At 35.6% G+C, this 18,179-nt stretch overlaps 3 protein-coding genes across 14 annotated transcripts; all 3 read right to left on the reverse strand.

Annotated features, from left to right (window-relative positions):
• Window positions 1–1,386: 1,386 nt before the first annotated feature.
• On the reverse strand, window positions 1,387–6,035 carry LOC107417749 (putative disease resistance RPP13-like protein 1). Of its 5 annotated transcripts, none has more exons than XM_025074002.3 (3): window positions 2,467–6,035; window positions 2,313–2,362; window positions 1,387–1,871 (listed from the first exon to the last, which is right to left on the reverse strand). In XM_025074002.3, the coding sequence occupies exon 1, from the start codon at window positions 5,894–5,896 to the stop codon at window positions 2,495–2,497; it is 3,402 nt and encodes a 1,133-aa protein (XP_024929770.3). In that variant the 5' UTR covers window positions 5,897–6,035; the 3' UTR covers window positions 1,387–1,871; window positions 2,313–2,362; window positions 2,467–2,494. The 5 variants fall into 5 exon arrangements, with proteins under 5 accessions (XP_024929770.3, XP_015881873.3, XP_015881871.3 ...); XM_016026387.4 differs by having other exon boundaries at window positions 1,387–1,874; XM_016026385.4 differs by having other exon boundaries at window positions 2,313–2,367; window positions 2,467–6,033.
• Window positions 6,036–8,102: 2,067 nt separating this feature from the next.
• On the reverse strand, window positions 8,103–14,434 carry LOC107417902 (putative disease resistance RPP13-like protein 1). Of its 7 annotated transcripts, none has more exons than XR_003055956.3 (4): window positions 13,877–14,434; window positions 9,432–12,593; window positions 9,101–9,231; window positions 8,103–8,610 (listed from the first exon to the last, which is right to left on the reverse strand). XR_003055956.3 is itself a non-coding variant. In XM_048473166.2 (2 exons), exons 1-2 carry the CDS (start codon window positions 12,534–12,536, stop codon window positions 9,934–9,936), a joined length of 2,481 nt encoding a protein of 826 aa, XP_048329123.2. In that variant the 5' UTR covers window positions 12,537–14,434; the 3' UTR covers window positions 9,807–9,933. The 7 variants fall into 7 exon arrangements, 1 of the variants encoding a protein (XP_048329123.2); XR_007240755.2 differs by lacking the exon at window positions 13,877–14,434 and having other exon boundaries at window positions 9,432–11,976; window positions 12,207–12,423; XR_007240754.2 differs by lacking the exon at window positions 13,877–14,434 and having other exon boundaries at window positions 9,101–9,207; window positions 9,432–12,939.
• A 181-nt stretch (window positions 14,435–14,615) lies between these two features.
• LOC107417889 (uncharacterized) lies at window positions 14,616–17,651 on the reverse strand. Of its 2 annotated transcripts, XM_016026544.4 has the most exons (10): window positions 17,405–17,651; window positions 17,201–17,284; window positions 16,841–16,950; window positions 16,665–16,715; window positions 16,147–16,290; window positions 15,940–16,032; window positions 15,407–15,513; window positions 15,170–15,254; window positions 14,889–15,027; window positions 14,616–14,781 (listed from the first exon to the last, which is right to left on the reverse strand). In XM_016026544.4, the coding sequence occupies exons 1-9, from the start codon at window positions 17,514–17,516 to the stop codon at window positions 14,929–14,931; spliced, it is 885 nt and encodes a 294-aa protein (XP_015882030.3). In that variant the 5' UTR covers window positions 17,517–17,651; the 3' UTR covers window positions 14,616–14,781; window positions 14,889–14,928. The 2 variants fall into 2 exon arrangements, with proteins under 2 accessions (XP_015882030.3, XP_015882029.3); XM_016026543.4 differs by lacking the exon at window positions 14,616–14,781 and having other exon boundaries at window positions 14,791–15,027; window positions 17,405–17,650.
• Between the last annotated feature and the right edge of the window lie 528 nt (window positions 17,652–18,179).

The raw sequence follows: 18,179 nt of genomic DNA on the forward strand, positions 1-18,179 counted from the left end.
CCACAACAACACACCCCACCCCCCCGGCCCCCCGGGGGCAAAAAAAAAAAAAAAAAAAAAACCATTTTTCCCTTTTAAAGCCTCATTCAGTCTTACTTGAAGCTGATATGGATCCTAGATAGAGCATGTCTGAAAAGTCACTGTCTTAAAAACTGTTTTGGTTAAAATAAAAACATCAAAGTCATCTGATACAGTAACCCATGCTTTGCATCAAAGTTATACACTCTAGCATCATTGTAGACGAGCAGAGAGCTTGCCAATCCCACCCATGCCAACTATAGGAATCACAATATCTTATTCCCACCTAAAACATCTGATACCAACAACTTAACAATGGCTTCTTTGTTAGCTTTCCTCCCATAAACATCACAATCTTCTACCAGATCTGGTGGTAATCTGTGCAGATTTTTTCTCAACAATTTCTTTCAAACCGAGGACATCTTTTTGTTTAACAATGTATTCTAGTATAAAGAATCTCCACTAGTTTGGGTTCCAAAATGTTGTTAAATCCAGTTGACATGAGATTACTTACGTGATTTGCGTTGCTATCGCATTCACCTTTTATCTTGCATCATAAAGCTTCGGCATCAATTTGGTGTATGAGGTCCTCTGCATCTTAGGAAGCTTAGATGAGCTTATTAAGCCATCGCTTCAAAGCTGGATTGATAATTTGCTTCTCCTCAGCATCTTTGATCACTGTATTAGCAGACAACAGCATTATCTTCAACTTCTTGAGCTGCTCATCATTGAACTTCTTTCCATGGATGAAGTTAACCGCCTGCTGAGAAGCCAACCTCTCGAACAACACCTGAAAAGAAGCAGAGAGGAAAGCTCCAGCCACCAGTTGTGCAGCCATGTTAATTCCTCTCAAAAATGAATGCAAGCTCTCAATGCAGATTAACACAGAGTTTCTGACTATGTTGTCTGAAATTCACAGCAATAGCTTTGGCGTTACATCCAACATATGACAAGCTTTTAATCAATTACCTCATTGCTTATTTATTTCTATTTTCTAATTTCAGGCTGAGATTGGGAACAAAAGTTAAACCATTAAGAAATTGGTGGGTAGTAGACAAATAACATTTGGTGAGGGCCACGATTCCATAGTGCCTCTACGACTTGAGTAGGCGAGCACTTAAGGGTTGGCTGTTGGGAAATGTTTGTGTTACAAAGTCAGCAGATTGTTATACAGAATCCAAAAGATTTTTTAGCATCATACCAAAAAAAATAAAACGAGAGAGAGAGTTCGATGAGAATTGTCATTTAAAATTGTTTTGTATCTCATGAAGCAATATCAGTTTGTCATTATATAAGTTGAAAGATAGATGTATGCATGATCCTGGTAAATGAAATAGCAAAAAGAGAAAAAAAAAAAAAAAGTTCCAGTAATATAATGATAAACTAATTAGAAGAACATATAGACTAGCCTGCATACCAATTTTTCGTACATTTATTTTCAGGACAAGATATAAAACTACGTTTTTAGAGACACATTCTTTCTGAAAATAAGAAATTCGTCCTTATACAAAGGAAAAAAAGAAGGAAAAAGAAAAAAGAAGAATATAAACACTTGCTTTGCAAATTATTTAATTCTGCTGGAAAAACCATACAGGAGAGTGACGTGCTGACTTATGCAGGTATGAAGATTCCATTTTGCTCAGCTGCTGCTGCTTCATGCAGGACCACATGTTCCCAGCACTTTTCATGCTCAAAACATTGGAGAGTAACATGTAATTATTACATTTTCCATACAACAATTTAAAATGCTTTCTTTCCATTTCTGAATGAGGCTTTAGCCCGGAGAACCTCTTTTGCTGATCCTTTTTCTGTTGTTGAACTCACCGGCTTAAATGCGACGAGATTAACACATTCTTCTGGGGAAAAAAAAAAGAAAAAAAAAAAAAAAGAAAATAATCTTTTTAAGTGAATATTGGGGAAGGAAACAAGCAACAAATCTGTGGAGAAGAATTAGTTAACATTTTTCGTCATTTCTCAATAATCTTTTTACAATAGAAAGCAAGAAAGGCCAAGAGAAAATACTACTCAAGTAGCGCTCATTCATCTTGCAAAAGTCAATATGTAACAGCATGAAAATCCAAATTTGAAAAATAATAATAAATGAGTGCTTTGCATGGATCAGCGTAACTTATTTAATGTCTTCCAAAAAACAAGGAGAAAGAAATTCTACTGTACAATGCTCAGCTCCGAATTCAAGAAAAGAAAAAAGTTAATGTTTTGTTAGAGAAAAAAAGGGATAAAAAGAAGTCTAGAATAATGAGACCAACCGGACAGAAGCAACCTCAGGAGTGTACCTTGAAAGTGGTTGCAAGCGAGAGTGGCGGTCGTCTGATGTAGTTGTGACCTTATCTACCAAATCAACACATAATCAACCAATATTGATGAGTATAAAAGAAAGAAGATTTTTTATTCTACTTTCTTTGGAGAAAAAAAAAAGGTTAAAAGTACCTGCACGACACATTTTGCAGAATGGTGATTATATAGCTTCATCATCGACAACTATACTAGAGACGTGAGCAATCTTGGTCCAATCTTCCCCTGTCTCTCTCTGGCAACGTTGAGTTAACAATGGACAATCTTCGATCTCCAAGTTGGATAGAGAAGTGGGTAGACCTTCTTCTGGCAAACCCTGAAGCTGATGGCACTTGCGAATGTAAAGAGTTTTTAGGGATGTGAGGTGTCGAAATGCCTTGCCGTTTAATGATTTCAGATTAGGAAGATCGTAAATTCGAAGTAATGTCAAAGAGGTAGGAAACAGCCCCTCCTCCTCCGGAAATGAATCCCCCGTATCTTCACTTCCTTCGATATTCAAGGACGTGAGAGAGGTGAGTCCTTGCAGTTTCCATTGCATGGGTTGTGCAAACAGCTTTTTGCAATTAAAAAATAACAGAAGTTTTAAATTAGAGGGTAGTTCCCGATCTTGAATGGACTCCATTGAACAATCCCATATCAGCATATCCTGAAGACGTGGAACTGCGGAGTCCAACTGTTGAGTCCTTGGAAATGAACCCAATAGTTGTTCGCATCTCCCGATAAAAAGTTTCGTCAAAGATGGAAGATAATCAGGTAAGCATTCCGCCTTTAACTTTGGACAATTAAACAAACAAAGTTTCTGAAGAAGAGGAAAAACTCCGCCTCCATTTTGATCGGCCACAACAAATAACCACTCCTTCCACTCTGGCATACCAGAAAACCGCAGAGTTTCTAAACATCTAAATGGCTTTGTCAAACGACAACCATTTGAATAGAATTCTTCACCTATTCTCTCCACTAAATTAAATCCTCCAATTTCAAGGGATTTAAGATTGGGTAGGTGTCCCAGCGTTGGTACCTCATAACAATTTTCACAATTACGAAGCATCAGCTGTACTAGATGAGAAAAGGAACCATCTACTACCCAATTTGGGAATCTTGTGCCTCCATAACCAGAAATCTCTAATCTCTCAATTTTTGTGTGAGGTTGCAGCCCTTCAAGTATTTCTCTTGATTTCTGTGAGTCGTCGGTTTGATTTCTCCCCAGCAAACTCAATTTAGTTATGTACTTTTTCTCCTTTAAATTCACCTCCAAAACATCTTTAACATCAACAACATTTTCAAGCCCTGTGATACAAAGCTTTCTGCTTTTATTTAGAAGCTGTCCTAATTTTCCAATGTAGCACCCATGTTGTTTGCCAACAGCAAAACCTGTTAATGTTCGCAAACTTTTCATGCCACATATTTGCGGTGGCATCGCATCCAAAGCATAACAATATTCAAGATCAAGATGACGCAGATTTATTAGACTTGCTATGTTGCTTGGTAATCTCTCAAGACGATAACATCTGCTCAATATTAGTGTATGCAAATTGTACAAGCCACATACTGTGTCAGGTATCTCTTTAATTTTGGTATCAGTTAAATCCAAATGCCTTAGACACTTCAAATTACCAATTGAATCACTCAACTCAATCAGTTCCTCACATTCTCTCAATAATAATGTCTGCAAATTGTATAATGTACAAATTGTCCCAGGTAGCTCTTTAAGTGCAGTTTTAGATAAATCCAGATACCTTAGGAGTTCCAAATTGCTAATTGAATCAAGCAACCCTGTGGTAGAATATTCAGGTACAGAGAGCACTCTTAAGCACTGCATTGTTGACAATACATCACTATTTACCAAGAATTGTTGCCTTTTGAACCTTTCTTCTGGAAACAGATAGCCTAATGGTAAGAAAGTCCTCAAACATTTATTTTTATATATATTCTCCAATTTCTTGCTTTCATATCTCTTGCTTCTCCGATATGACAAATGACGGGTCTTTCCTACAAGAGCATGTGAATAGTGGTCATCCAGCCGCAAAGATAATTCTCCAGAAACAAATTTTGCTAGATCGTTGATAAGGTCATGCATAGAAAACTTTGTTTCATATCCACCATCAAACAATGAAATCTTTGTTTCATATCGATGGAACAACGATCTTGATATTAACTCGTTAAAGTATTCATCTCCTACTTCCTCTAAACTCTTTCTTTGATGGGGTGGTAAAAGATCTTCTGCAATCCATAGTAAAATCAATTCTTCTTTTGTAAAGCTCCAACCTTTGGGATATATTGAAGAATAGGCAAAACAACGTTTTAGATGTAGGGGAAGATAGCGGTAGCTCAACCATAGTGCTGGAAGAATATTACTTTCTTTTTCAGCCAACTCCCATATGTCACTGTTTAACACATTTTCCCATTCCGTTGCATCTAATTCAAAGCGCAGGAGACCACCAAGTGATTTGACTGCTAAAGGAAGCCCATCGCACTTTTCAACAATCTTTCCACCAATTATTTCTAAATCTGCATGGGCACTTGGCTCCGCATTACAAAATGCATGTTTTGAAAATATAGACCAACAATCTTCCTTTGATAGTAGCTCCACGTTATGATTTGGAATTGTACCCATCATGGATGCTATATTTTCATTTCTTGTTGTCACAATGATTTTACTTCCATATACTCCAGATTCAAAAGGGCTCTTTAATGCACTCCAAAGATCATAATCCTCATTCCATACATCGTCCAAAACAAAAAGAAACTTTTTCCCCTTCAGAACCTCCTTCAATCTAACTTGAAGCTGATATGGATCCCTGACATTGCATGTCTGGGAAGTTACTGTCTCGACAATTGTTTTTGTTAATGTAGAAACATTAAAGTCATCTGAAACAGTAATCCATCTCTTGAGATCATAGTTGTTGACCACTCTAGCATCATTGTAAACGAGCTGAGCAAGAGTGGTCTTGCCAATACCACCCATACCAACTATGGGAATCACAGATATCTTATTCCCACCTAAGTCATCTGATACCAACAATCTAACAATGGCCTCTTTGCTACCTTCCCTTCCATAAACGTCAGAATCTTCTACTAGAGTTGGGGGTAATCTCGTTGAAGATCTTTTGTCAACAACTTTTTTCAAATCAAGGACATCTTTTCTTTGAACAATATATTCTAGCCTATCAAGAATCTCCTCAAGTTTGGGTTCTATTTTGTTGTTAAATCTAGAGAGCCAAGGAAAGAAGATACTCCGTACCTGACTTGAGCTGCTTCCATGTTCACCTTCCAACTCGCAGCGCAAGGCTATAGTGTTGATTTGGTATATCAGGTCCTCTGCATCACAGGTAGCTTCTCTGAGCTCATGAAGCCATAGCTTAACAGCTGGATTCCTGATTTGCTTCTCCTCAGCGTCATCGATTACAGTATAAGCAGACAACAACAAAGTTTTCAACTTGTACAGCAGCTTATCATTGAGTTTCTTTCTCTTTATGAAGTCAACGAACTTTTGAGAAGCCAAACTACCAAACAACACCTGAAGTGAGGCCGAGATAAAAGCTTCAACCACCAGATCTGTATCCATGGTAAAGAGGAAGGGAAGTTCTCAATTGCAGATTAACAGAGTTGTGCGTAAGTAGTCTGAAATTCGGTGCATTAGTTTTTATGTAATATGTGCTTGTTTAGGGATACCGTTTTCTTAATATCATGTGGGAAGCTTCCTATTGGTTACCTTGTCATTTCCTTTGTTCCACTTTTTCGGCCTGCTATAGAAAGTTGCAAGTATATAGCCTTATCGTTTGAAAGGCCCACACGGTGCTAGTGCTCCATGAAAAGTCATCAAACATCATTAAAGGTTTGGTGAAAACTTATTAAGTATGGCCTAAATGGTTTATGTGCTGGAAAACTGATTTAAAGTACATTTAGAATTTACCTAGAATTTCATTTTAAAATTGTAAAGTAACTTTAACTGAATTCATGTTTATGATTATAGGGGTGGAAAGATGCATGTGAGAAATCCTTTCTACATGTACCCCAGAAAATGAAATTAAAATAAAAACTGAGAAGAAAAATGATAGGGAGGCTTTAGTTCTAGCAATTAAGTTGGTGAAGTCAATCAATATTACATGACATAATTGTAGCAATTTTATGATAAACTAATCAAAAGAACATATAGTTGTGCAAAAAAAATTTTTGTGCAGTCATTTGTTAAAAGAGATAAGAACCATGTTTTTAGATGCAGCATTCGTTTTAAACTGTAAGAACTTCCCCTCTATACAAATTAACAAACACTTGCTCTGTGGATTATTTAATCTGGTGAAGAACCAAAACCATGTGCATCTCAATGAGACTAGCTTGTGCAGGTTGAAGCTTTTGTTTTAGAAGTAGTTTTTTGCTGCTTCATGCACGCGGATTTCAAATTATGTAACAGTATATATCCAGAGATTCATTGTTGAGAAATACACGTGAAATGTTTGCAATCTTGGGCCAATCCTCCTTTTCGTCCCACGACAAGTCGTTTCTTAATGAGCTACTAGTGGGCTAATGGAATAGCTCATTATATACATACACTCTAGTTGGAAAATGGGCCCAAGGCCCAAAATAAGATTCAACCACGCCAAATCCCATTGTATTGGACCAACATTCAAGCCCTTGCACGTTTTTTTCATTTTTAAACTATATATTTACTGAATTGTTTAGTTAAACACTTAATACTGTCATAATATCATTGTTCCACCTTACAAGATTCAATATTAAAATCACCAAATTAAAGTTTGAACAAATTCCTAGCATTTAATTGAATTCTAGCTTTGACCTGTCACTTAAATTTGTCAAAAAGCAGATTGCTTAAATCAAATTTCCTAAAATTTTGCTGCTTAGAAATTAGAATGTAACTAAAACAAAGTTACATTAAGACCAAGACCGCTTGTAATGTTACGCCATCTTATACCGACCAAATAGAATATGAACATGCATACAATAATCATACAAAATTTCATCACATTTTTACTCCCAAAATGTGATGAAATTTTTTTGTAATTTTACTCAACGTTTTAATTTTGACCAACCAATATCTAACGGCTACAAAAATTAAAATTCTTGACCACAATTTTATTGCCCAAAACGCTGCGTCTCATGCATATCTGGGGCATGCTTGCCATTTCAAATGCTTGCTTGGTGTGTATTTTCTGCATGCAGGAGGCTTTGCCCAGAGAATTTTGTTATACTGACCCTTTTAAACGAAGGAGAAGAAGACGATGAACCTGTAGCAAGACTCACCAGTCGGATTGATACCAGATTCTCTCTCTCTCTCTCTCTCTCTCTATATGTATATAAATATACGTCCCATCTTCATCCCACGACCTATCGTTTCTTAATCAACTGCTAGTGGGCCAATGGAATAGCTCATCACAAACTTTCGTAAAGAAAATGGGCCCTGGGCTCCGAATGAAATTCGATGACATTATATTGGACCAACATTCAAGCCTTTGCACCTTTTTTGTTTTTGCTCTCTGTATTTACTGATTTTTTTTTTTTATATATATATATATTTATTTTGCTAATTAAGACACTATATTTAACTGAAATGTTTAGTTATACTGTCATTTTCCTTATTCTTTGTTAAACACTTTTTAATTTAAAAAAAGTCCTTGCAAGATTGACGAGTAAAATCACCAAGTTGAAGTTTGAACAAATCCCCAGCATTATGTGGATCGGATTAGCTTTGGTCTGTCAATTCAATTTTGTCAAAAAGCAGACTGCTTAAATCAAGCTTTCTAAAATTTTCTTCTTATGCTGTGACTAAAACAATGTTACATTAGGACCACCTGTTTTCAATTCAGAACAAAATTTTTATTCCAGGAAGAACATTGCTTGTATTGGTACACCCCCATACCATTTACTGGCTAAACAAAAAGAATGTGCATTCAATAATCAGACTCCATGCCTCTTTCTAAATATTACATTGTTTCAAAGTATGAAGCCAGTTATTTCATTCCAACAACAACAACCAAAGGGAAAAAATAAATAAATAAATAAATAAAATACAAGAAATCACTTTCTATTGGTGAAGGTGGTCCTTATAAAATTCTTAATTAAGCTACCAAAAATGTTCATCAAAATATGATAAAAGTGAAATTTATGCCATGAAAAAGTTAAAAAGGAATACATCTTCAGCTCTTCACAATGCTCATTACTCAGTAGAAATAATTGGTCAATCGTCCCATCACTCTCTCTTTTCATCAATGATCTAGCAATGGAGGCTGTCCGTCAGGCAATGTGGTGGAGCTCAGATTAAACCTGAAATTGTGATCATGCTCTAGAAACTTCAAATTGTATATATTTCATACTTTCCTAGGAAATTCACTATCAAGTTTATGAAAAAAGAAAATGCTAGGTTATATTTGAAATCAAACAGAAAAAAAACCCAGAAAAAACAAGTCTGGAAACCTTTCAAGTTTGGAATCTAGGAACACAAATATGTTTCCATCATTGGAGAGAGAGAAAGAATAGAAAGTAAAAATGGAACATAAATTTGTAATAGAGGACAACAAAGCCTTTAAGAAACAAGTAAGATGAGTATTGTTAAGATATTCATTGAAATTAGGAAACTCAAGCAGCTATGCAATGGACCCAAGAAACGAAGAGATTAGAGCCTTGTACAACATTTTGGAATTTCTACCACCAAAAAAAAAAAAAAAAAAAAAAAAAAAAAAAACAAATTTTATATCAGCAAACAGAGTTCATGTATCTTCAAATCAAGTCATCATCCAAAGCAGTAGAAACATACCAGAATGTTGCCATATCTAGTGGCGAGAGAGAGAAACCCAGCACAAGAAATCACAAACAGACAATCCCATTGTAGCTCCTTTTTGTCAAAAACTTTTTACTGACAGCCTGCTTTTTAACGCCAAGGCATACCTATGGAAATGCATTAGGTTTTATTATGAGGAATAGGAGGAAACAGAGTACAAGAGCTGTGCTAAAAGAATGCAACAGAATTACCACATAAAAAATAGATTTCTAGAAGATACAACAGTACTCATTCTTCTTTGTTCATTCTATACCAGCTGAGACAAAATGGATTCTAAAGAGTGAAAAAAATAAAATAAAATACATACCCGGATGAACTTGGAGATATCACAGAGAAAAGAAATCCCACATTTGCAGAATACTCATTTTATATATTCATCATCAGCAAGTAGACAAGAGATGTAAGCAATCTAGGAGCAATCTTCCCGTCTCTCTCTGCCACAGTTATTTTAATAATCGACAGTCATCAATGTCCAAAAGAGATACAGAAGCGGGTAGGCCTAGCCAAAGAAGTTGAGCGCTTTGGAATGAAGCAGCTACCGGTAAATTAAGATTTGAAGAGTGTTCATGGAAGGAAGATAATCAGGTAAGCAGGCTGCACTTAACTTTGGGCAATTCCTTAATTCAAGCAATCTAAGTTGAGAGAAGACTTCACCTTCATGGTCACCTCCCATCACTGACCACTCATTCCACCGTGGCATATCTGAGAACTTTAAAGTTTCTAAGGACTTGAATGGTTTAAAGATTGAAGAGGAACCATCAGAATAAAATTCATAACCTATTTTCTCCAACATATCAAATCCTTGAACATCAAGCTTTTTGAGACAGGGCAGTTGTCCAAGTGGTGGCAAACAATAACAATATTTACAATTAATTAGATTTACTGTTACCATACCACAAAATGAATGATTTCCTACCCAAGTTGGAAAACTTGTACCTTTGTAATTTATAATAGATAGTTCCTCTAGATTTGTGTGAGGTTGAAGTTTGTCAAGCACCTCTCGTGCTTTTTCTGATTCATCTTTACCATCTTCCCACCTTAAACCTAGCTCAGTAATCCATTTTTTATCCTTTAAAATGGCCTCTGAGACATCATCAAAATCCAAAACATTCTGCAGACTTGTTATCCAAAGATCACCACATAAATCTTGAAGCTTACCTAACTCTTTAAGATTAGATCCACGATTTTTTCCAACAACAAAATGGCCTAACTTCTGTAGATATTTCAAGTTAGACATTTGTGGTGGCATTTCGATTAAACGTGTATGTGTAAGGTCAAGGTGACGCAAGTTGGTCAGCCTTGCCATATTGGTTGGTAAAAACACAAGACATTTACACTCACGCAATGACAGTCCACGCAAATCATATAAGTTGCATATTGTTTCAGGTATCCAACAAAATAGATTATAAGATAGGTCCAAGTACCTCAGATGCTTTAGATTGCCAATTGAATCGGGCAAGCCTCGAAGATGTGCACAAGCACTCAACAATAGTGTCTGCAAGTTGTACAAACTGCCAATTGTTTCTGGTATTTCTTCGATTTCACTGAAAGACAGATCCAAATACCTTAGAAGCTTCAAATTTCCAATGGAATCAGGCAACTTTGAGATTAAAAATTTACGGATACAGAGCACTCGTAAGCATTGCATTGTTTGCAATTTCTCAAGTTCTGCCACGATTATTCCGTATGACCATGTTTCTACTAGCAAACTGCGCAACAACTTATTTTCATAGAAAGCCTCAAATTCTTTGATACGACGGTTATATGCCATACATGACAAATGACGAGCTTTACAAGTAAGAACTTTTGAGTCGTTGTCATCCAACCTCAAACTAAATTCTCCAGAAACAAAGCTAGCCAAATCAGTTACAAGCTTGTGCATGGTAAAACTACATTTACTCTGATGAAAGAATGACCTTGACAGCAGATCATTGAAGTACTCCTCCCCAACTTCTTCAAGCACTTTATTTTTCTGGGGTTGTAAAAGACCTTCAGCCATCCACAATAAAATCAAATCTTCTTTCTTAAATCCGCAAGCTTCTTTTTCTTTTCTAAATTCATAAGCTTTGGGAAAAACTGAGCAGTAAGCAAAGCATGGTTTTAGATGGGGAGGCAAACAATAATAGCTCAACCATAGAGCTGGAGGAATGCCATGCTCCTTTTCATCAAGCAACTCCCAAATGTCATGTTTTAGTATTTTTTCCCATTCCTCGAGATTGAGCTCTGAACGTAAAAGACCACCAAGTAGTTTTATTGATAAAGGAACACCTTGACATTTCTCAATAATTTGCTTACCAATTGCTTCCAAATCCGAATATCCACTTGGCTCTACATTATTGTAGACATGTCTTGCAAACAACGTCCAACCGTCTTCATCTGATATGCTTTGCAGATAATAACTTGGAACATTACCCATCATGGATCCAATACTTTCACTGCGTGTTGTCACTAGAATCTTACTTCCATTTGCTGCAAATTCACATATGCTCTTCAGTGAATACCAGAAATCACAATCCTCATTCCAAACGTCATCAAGAACAAAGAAAAAATTTTTCCTTTCCAGAACCTTCTTCAATCTATGTTGAAGTTTACATGGGTACATGCTATCATATTTTGCAGTGAATTCTCCCAAAACTGCTTGTGCAATTGTGAAAACATCAAATTCATTGGACACTGTAATCCACGCTTTGATATCAAAATTCTCAATCACTCTGACATCATTGTAAACGAGCCGAGCAAGGGTGGTTTTGCCAATCCCACCAATGCCAACAATGGGAATTACACAAATCCCATTACCACCCACATCGTCATCTGATAGCAGTAACCTAACAATAGCCTCTTTGTCGGCCTCCCTACCAAAAATACCATCAGATTGTTCTTCCAAAGGTGGTAGTAATCCTAGTCTAGGTGAAGATCTATTTTCAACTCCTTCTTTCAAACCAAGTTGACCCTTTTTTTTCACAATATATTCAAGAAAATCAAGGATCTCCACTAGCTTATGTTCCATTTTCTTAACAGGGCTCTCCACTCTCTCATTTTCTAGTTTCTTAACAGAAAATGTAGATGAGAAGAAGTTGAGTACCTGGAATTTGATGCTTTTAGATTGATCTTCAATCTCGCATCGTAAAGATTCGGTGCTAATATTAAACACCAAGTCCTCTGCATTGTAGATTGCTTCTTTGAGCTCACCAAGCCATTTCCTCACTGCTGGGTCTGTAATCTGCTTCTTTTCAGCGTCATTCAGAACTCCATTGTTAACTGACAACATTAGCATCATCTTCAATTTGAGAAGCCCATCGTCCAGCAGTTTGTTTCCACGAACGAAGTTGAGGACCTGCTGAGAAACCATCCTTTCAAATAGCAGCTCAAGAGAAGCAGAGAGGAAAGCTCCACCAATCAGTTCAGCAGCCATTGTTCGTAATTTGGGAAAAGGGAGAGTTTGGAAAAGATGAAGGAAAGCTGTTTGTAGCTGAAAAAAGAGAGAGTTTTGGTTATGTTTGAAATGCAAAGTCAGAGGAAGATGGAAGATGGTTTGTATCTTTGTCAATGCCTTCTGGGTATTGAGAAACTTATTATTTATTTTTTAATCTCTTTCATGTGCGCATGCTTTCAGCACAAGAAGCCGAAATATATAAATAAGGTGAATTTTTCCTTCCAAGTCAACGCCACCTAGATGCTTCTTTTTTTAATTATTTTTTGGGCTGAATTAAAGTTTTTGAGGTTTAATTTTGAGGGCACCGAATAAAAGATGTCTGACAACTGAAACAATACATGCTTGTTGGTTAAGTAAACTAACAACAAAGATATATATATATATATATATATATATATCTATATATTTTCCATCCTGTTTATGTAAACTAGCTAGCTTTGACCTTGTTGAGCTAAGGGTATACTAAGAATTATTCCAGAATTACAAGGCACTAAGAAACTTTCAGAAGGTATGTTGTACACTCGTTTATACAGTATCCCAATATCGAACTCAAAAAGACTCCAACTGCAATTTTACCTTACCAGTGGTCTATTAACTCACCTTCCTATGCTAAACCACAAGCTTAGGTCATATAATAAACCCAAACATAATCTTAATAAAGTAATTAACCACTGCATATTTAATGTAACTTGAATAGCATTTAGAGATTGGCAATGCCAAGCATATAAAGAAACTATGAGGACCAAAAAAAAATATATATATATATATATATATATTTGTTAGACAATGAGAAATTGCATGGTTGTGCGGGTACGTTCTGCAGCCTCAGCAATATTCATCCAAGTTGCTCTACCAATCAACAAAGCATGGTTGTAAAGTGACTGTTTCAAAATTTGATTTTACACTGTTTCAAAATTTGATTTTGTTAAACTGAAAACATCAAAGTGATCGGATACTGTAATCCATGCTATGATGTCAAAGTTCTTCATTCAGAATCACTGTAATTGAGCTGAGCAAGGGTGGTCTTTCCAATCCCACCCATGCGGACAATGGGAATTACAGATATCTAGTTACCACCTAGATTATCATCGAGGAACAATAACTCAATGATAGCCTCCCCGTCAGCATCCCGACCAAAAATACCAGATTCTTCTTCCGAAGGTTGTAAGTACTGGTCTAGGTGGTGAAGATGTATTTTCAACACCTTATTTCAAACCAAGGTAAACTTTTTGTTCCACAATAAATTTTAGTGTGCCAAGGATCTCAGCTGTCCTTCTTTCAAATTTCTTAACAGTGAATCTAGATTAGAAGTTGAGTACCTCAAATTTGCTGCTTCCAGATTGATGTTCAATCTAGCATCGCAAAGCTTTGGTGTCGATCTTGTACACCAAGTCCACTGCATTGTGGACTGCGTGTTTTGAGCTCATCAAGCCATGTCCTCACATTTGAGTCAGTGAGTTGCTTCTTCTAAACATCATTCAGAACTCCACTGACAATAACATGAACTTCAACTTCTCGAGCAGCCTGTTATCAAGTTTCTTCCCCCATACAAAGTCAACAACCTCTCGACGAGCTGTCTTGTCAAACAGAACCTGAAGAGAACCAGAAAGGAAAGCTCCACCAACCACTCGGGCAGCCATGGTTATGGTTATGGTTTGGCATTCAGAAAAGGGACTTGAACGACGAAAGGAAACTCTAAACGTTTTGGTAGGGAGAGAGATTATTATTACTTTGTGTGTAACTCAAGACAGCATTGCTTTGTATTGTCATATCCAACTGGGTCCCAGCGTCACAATATTAGGTTGGCATTATTGAAATAGTATACAAAAATTGTAAAATTTTCAACCATTCTTTCTTATGAAAAAATATTCAACTATTCTGGGCATACGTTGATGTATTTTATGCGGAAACTTTTTCCGATTTATGTGCCCTCTCAATGATGCGAAGACAAACGTGTTTTGTCCAATGAACAAAAGTAAACATTTTCTTTTTAATTACAAATAATTCATTCATTTTTACTTGATTTATAACAATTTTAAAAGAAAATTAACAAATATGTGATCTTATTGAACTCATCATTTCTCTATTTAATTTTACTTTTTCCATACATAGCACTGCTTGTAGCATTATAGGTAAAGGACTAAAGGTGCATACGTTGCTCTGGCTGGTAAAAAGAGCAGCCTAGATACAAGATCCCTCATTACTAATGAAAAAGATATTCAACCTGGAGAAGTGGACAAAATTACCAAGAAATTAATAAAGCAAAATTATAACAACAATTTGAAGATGGTGTTGAACAAATTGCTAGACAAAAAACCATAACTAGCATACAAGGCAAAAATGGAGCTGAAAGTGATTTAAGGCTCTCTTCTCATTCCCCAATGAAGTTTCTTTTTTTGGAAGTGTTCATGTATGGTCTGAGGGCCCATTCAGTCCGTGCTTCACTTTGATCCATTGTTCCCAACTTTATCTTCAGCACCAAAACACAAAAATATAGACCATTAGTCATCATCTAATATTAATACAAATCTAAATGACTACTCTTCTCATCAATATATAACCACGGTTTCTTTATACTAGAAAATGAACTAAATGGTAAATTAGAAAGCTACCTGAAAAAGCCGCAACTCAAACCGAGGACCTATCTCCTTCAGCTCAATGGATTTCTCACCTCCACGTTTCTCATAAATATGATGTCTGTTCAATAAAAAATTGATAATGGATAATTTCACTTCCAGACACAATTAGATGTTGTTCTTCATGTAACCCTATTCTCACGCTGATTATTATTTTTAATACCACCAAATAACAACAAAGACAAGCATCCAACATAGTGACACCGTACCAACCTGAATGAAATATAGTCAGACTGATTAGCAAAAGTAATTATGCGTTTTGTATCTGGCTTTGGCACAGGGAAAAGATGCTTCAGAATAGTTGCTATCCTTTCACCAGGCTGTAGAAAATAAAAACAATAAACTAAAAATAAATACTCAAGTAACTAGATGACAAGAATTAATTAACATTCATAATAGAAAATTTTTTCAAAAGTACATCACAATCTACATCCCATGAGAACAGCGTGAGATAGAGAATGGAATGCTTATTCACTCATTTCTATTATTCTTTGGATAGGTCAGGTATGCAGATAGTTGCGTCAGCTGAACTCAACCAAGTTTAAATATCATTATGTATCATTATGTTTCTAACAATGAAATCAGACAAACTGCCTTTCATATACTTCATAGCCACTTTGAATAAGTTGTTAACCAATTTTGATGCTAATAAACTATTATCTCAAAGAAATTCTCTTGCATTACAATTTATCAATCTTCAATAAGCAATGCTGGCAATAAAAAAATCTCCAACAAAGTCACAATACCATCTTGGTTGTGAAATTGTTGATAATCAAATGTGGGTAAGCTTGAGGCATTGTTCCAATGGTTTCCTTGTCCTTGATATCGTGTCTCGTAACCTGCAAGTAAACCATTAGTACCATATCAATGCCCCTAAGAAATAAGGAGAAAAAAAAAAAAAAAAAAAAAAAAAAAAAAAAAAAAGAGCCAGCTTAAACTGATTAAATACTTACCACATTTAGCAATTGAAAATAAGCAGTTGGACCGAAAGGCAGATGGCTAATAATTAAACCATCTGGTACACCACGATGTTCATGAACCAACACAACATCAGTAAAATCATGAGCACGGCAAGTTTCAATAATTTCAGAAATAACCTGTAGAAGAAAACAAATTTCCATAATGTAAATAAAACATTTAAAAATAAATAAATAAATAAATAAAACCATAACCAAAACATTACAAACAATAATATCTTGCCAAAAACACCAACTAATTTAATTTCACCACCACTAGGTTATAGCATCCCTGACATTTCAAGAAAAAAGCCATTTTATCACAAAGAAAGAATTTATAAACCTTTACAACCATGTTGGCATATCCTTTGATACAATATGCTGTCCAAAACACTAACTTCTTTAGTCATTCTTATCTCAATGTAGATGGCTCACAGAGCAGTTAGTGTTAAAGTACAACCAGATGAAATAACTTAAATCAGAAAAAGTGGGAAAAGCATTCACCACCCACTAACCTGTCCACCACGATTCATTTGTTGTGCATTAGGAAAGACATATTTCAGTTCCTGCAAGAACAACGCTATTGCCATTTAAGTCACAATTGATTATCAAAGTCAACTACGCGTAACACAAACAAAAAACTAACTACGCGTAACATAAACAAAAAACTATAACAGGACTAAAAAAGAACCTTAGTAAATTGTATTAGTGGAGCACTTGGATTTCTGGATGTGGTTAGCAAAATTTTGGGATCTCCCTCTGATGCCTTTGCATACTCATCATCTATATGTGTTCTTGGTACTATAATACAACAAAACCCAGGACAGAAGGTTGTTAAAAAAGAATTCCACCAATGACGTAGACTTGTGTTTACATATCAAAATTATTATACATGGGACAAATAAAATTTAGGAAACGAAAAAAGAAACTGAAAGAAGCTACTAAGTTTAGTCAGTTTGGTAAAGTTCCCAACTTTAAAAAAATTAATAAAAAAATTTTAAAATTTTATTAAAAAAATGCAAATAATCGAGAATGCTCAGAAGCCCATTACCGGCAGTATTTTCATCTTCCAGATCGATTTGATGGCGCAAAGCGGCTTCCTCGTTCCGAAGCTCAGTGGGAATCGGTTTTCCCTCTGCAGGGGGGGGGGGGGGGGGGAAGAACAAAATTGAAATTGACCGAAGGAAAATTTGAAAATAAACATAAAAAAATAAAATTTAGGTTTGCGAATATGAATATAGGATCGATATAGGACCTTCTAGTATTTCTCTAATTTTGCGCTTCTTCTCGTACAGCAATTTTTCCTTTCCTTCTAAGCTTTTCCTGTACAAGTATTCTCTTCTCAGTCGAATATTTCTTCGCAACATGCTTGCTCGCCCAGAAAAGAGAATGAAAATTGAGAAAGCTTATAAGTTCTGGGTTTAGGATCTTTGTAGATTTGCGACAGCGAGTACAGGGGTTTAGGGTTTAGAGGTACTGTTTGCTTGGTAGGAAAATAAAGTAACGGAGAGGGGATTTTAGTGGAAAATAGATATCATATCATTTGAAAAGTCAAAAATACCCTTTATTATAATAATTCTTTAAAACCGACAAAAATGGCTCAAACTATACCTGATAATTCGGGTTGGTGGGTCGTGCTCGTGTCAACCCGTTTAATAATCGTGTCAAAAATATCTAATCCGAACACGACCCATTTATTAATCGTGTCAGGTACCTAAAATACTAACCCGACCTGTTTATAAACAGGTCAACACGACACGACCCGTTTAACACGATTATTTTAACAGGTCGTGTTGACCTATTAACCCGTTAACCTGAAATTAACCTATTAACCCGAAAACTAACCTATTAACCCGTTAATCCGAAAATTAACCTATTAACCCGAAATTTTTTTTTATTTTTTTTTAATTTTTATGTTTTTGTTTTATTAAAGATGTATTTTTTGTTTTTAAAAAATTAGTAATAGAAAATTATTTTTATAATATTTTTAATTTATAATATTTTTTAATTATTAAATATTATATTAGTGA

This window comes from Ziziphus jujuba, chromosome 2 (assembly GCF_031755915.1).
Source record: "Ziziphus jujuba cultivar Dongzao chromosome 2, ASM3175591v1".
Classification (NCBI taxonomy): Eukaryota; Viridiplantae; Streptophyta; class Magnoliopsida; order Rosales; family Rhamnaceae; genus Ziziphus; species Ziziphus jujuba.

Coding starts and splice junctions, on each gene's coding strand:
- LOC107417889 (XM_016026544.4), bottom strand. CDS start 17,516: ATGTTGCGAAGAAATATTCGACTGAGAAGAGAATACTTGTACAGGAAA. Junction 16,951..17,200: donor GGAAGATGAAAATACTGCCG/GTAATGGGCTTC, acceptor GTTGTATTATAG/TACCAAGAACACATATAGAT. Junction 16,291..16,664: donor AAATGAATCGTGGTGGACAG/GTTAGTGGGTGG, acceptor TTTCTTCTACAG/GTTATTTCTGAAATTATTGA.
- LOC107417749 (XM_025074002.3), bottom strand. CDS start 5,896: ATGGATACAGATCTGGTGGTTGAAGCTTTTATCTCGGCCTCACTTCAG.
- LOC107417902 (XM_048473166.2), bottom strand. CDS start 12,536: ATGGCTGCTGAACTGATTGGTGGAGCTTTCCTCTCTGCTTCTCTTGAG.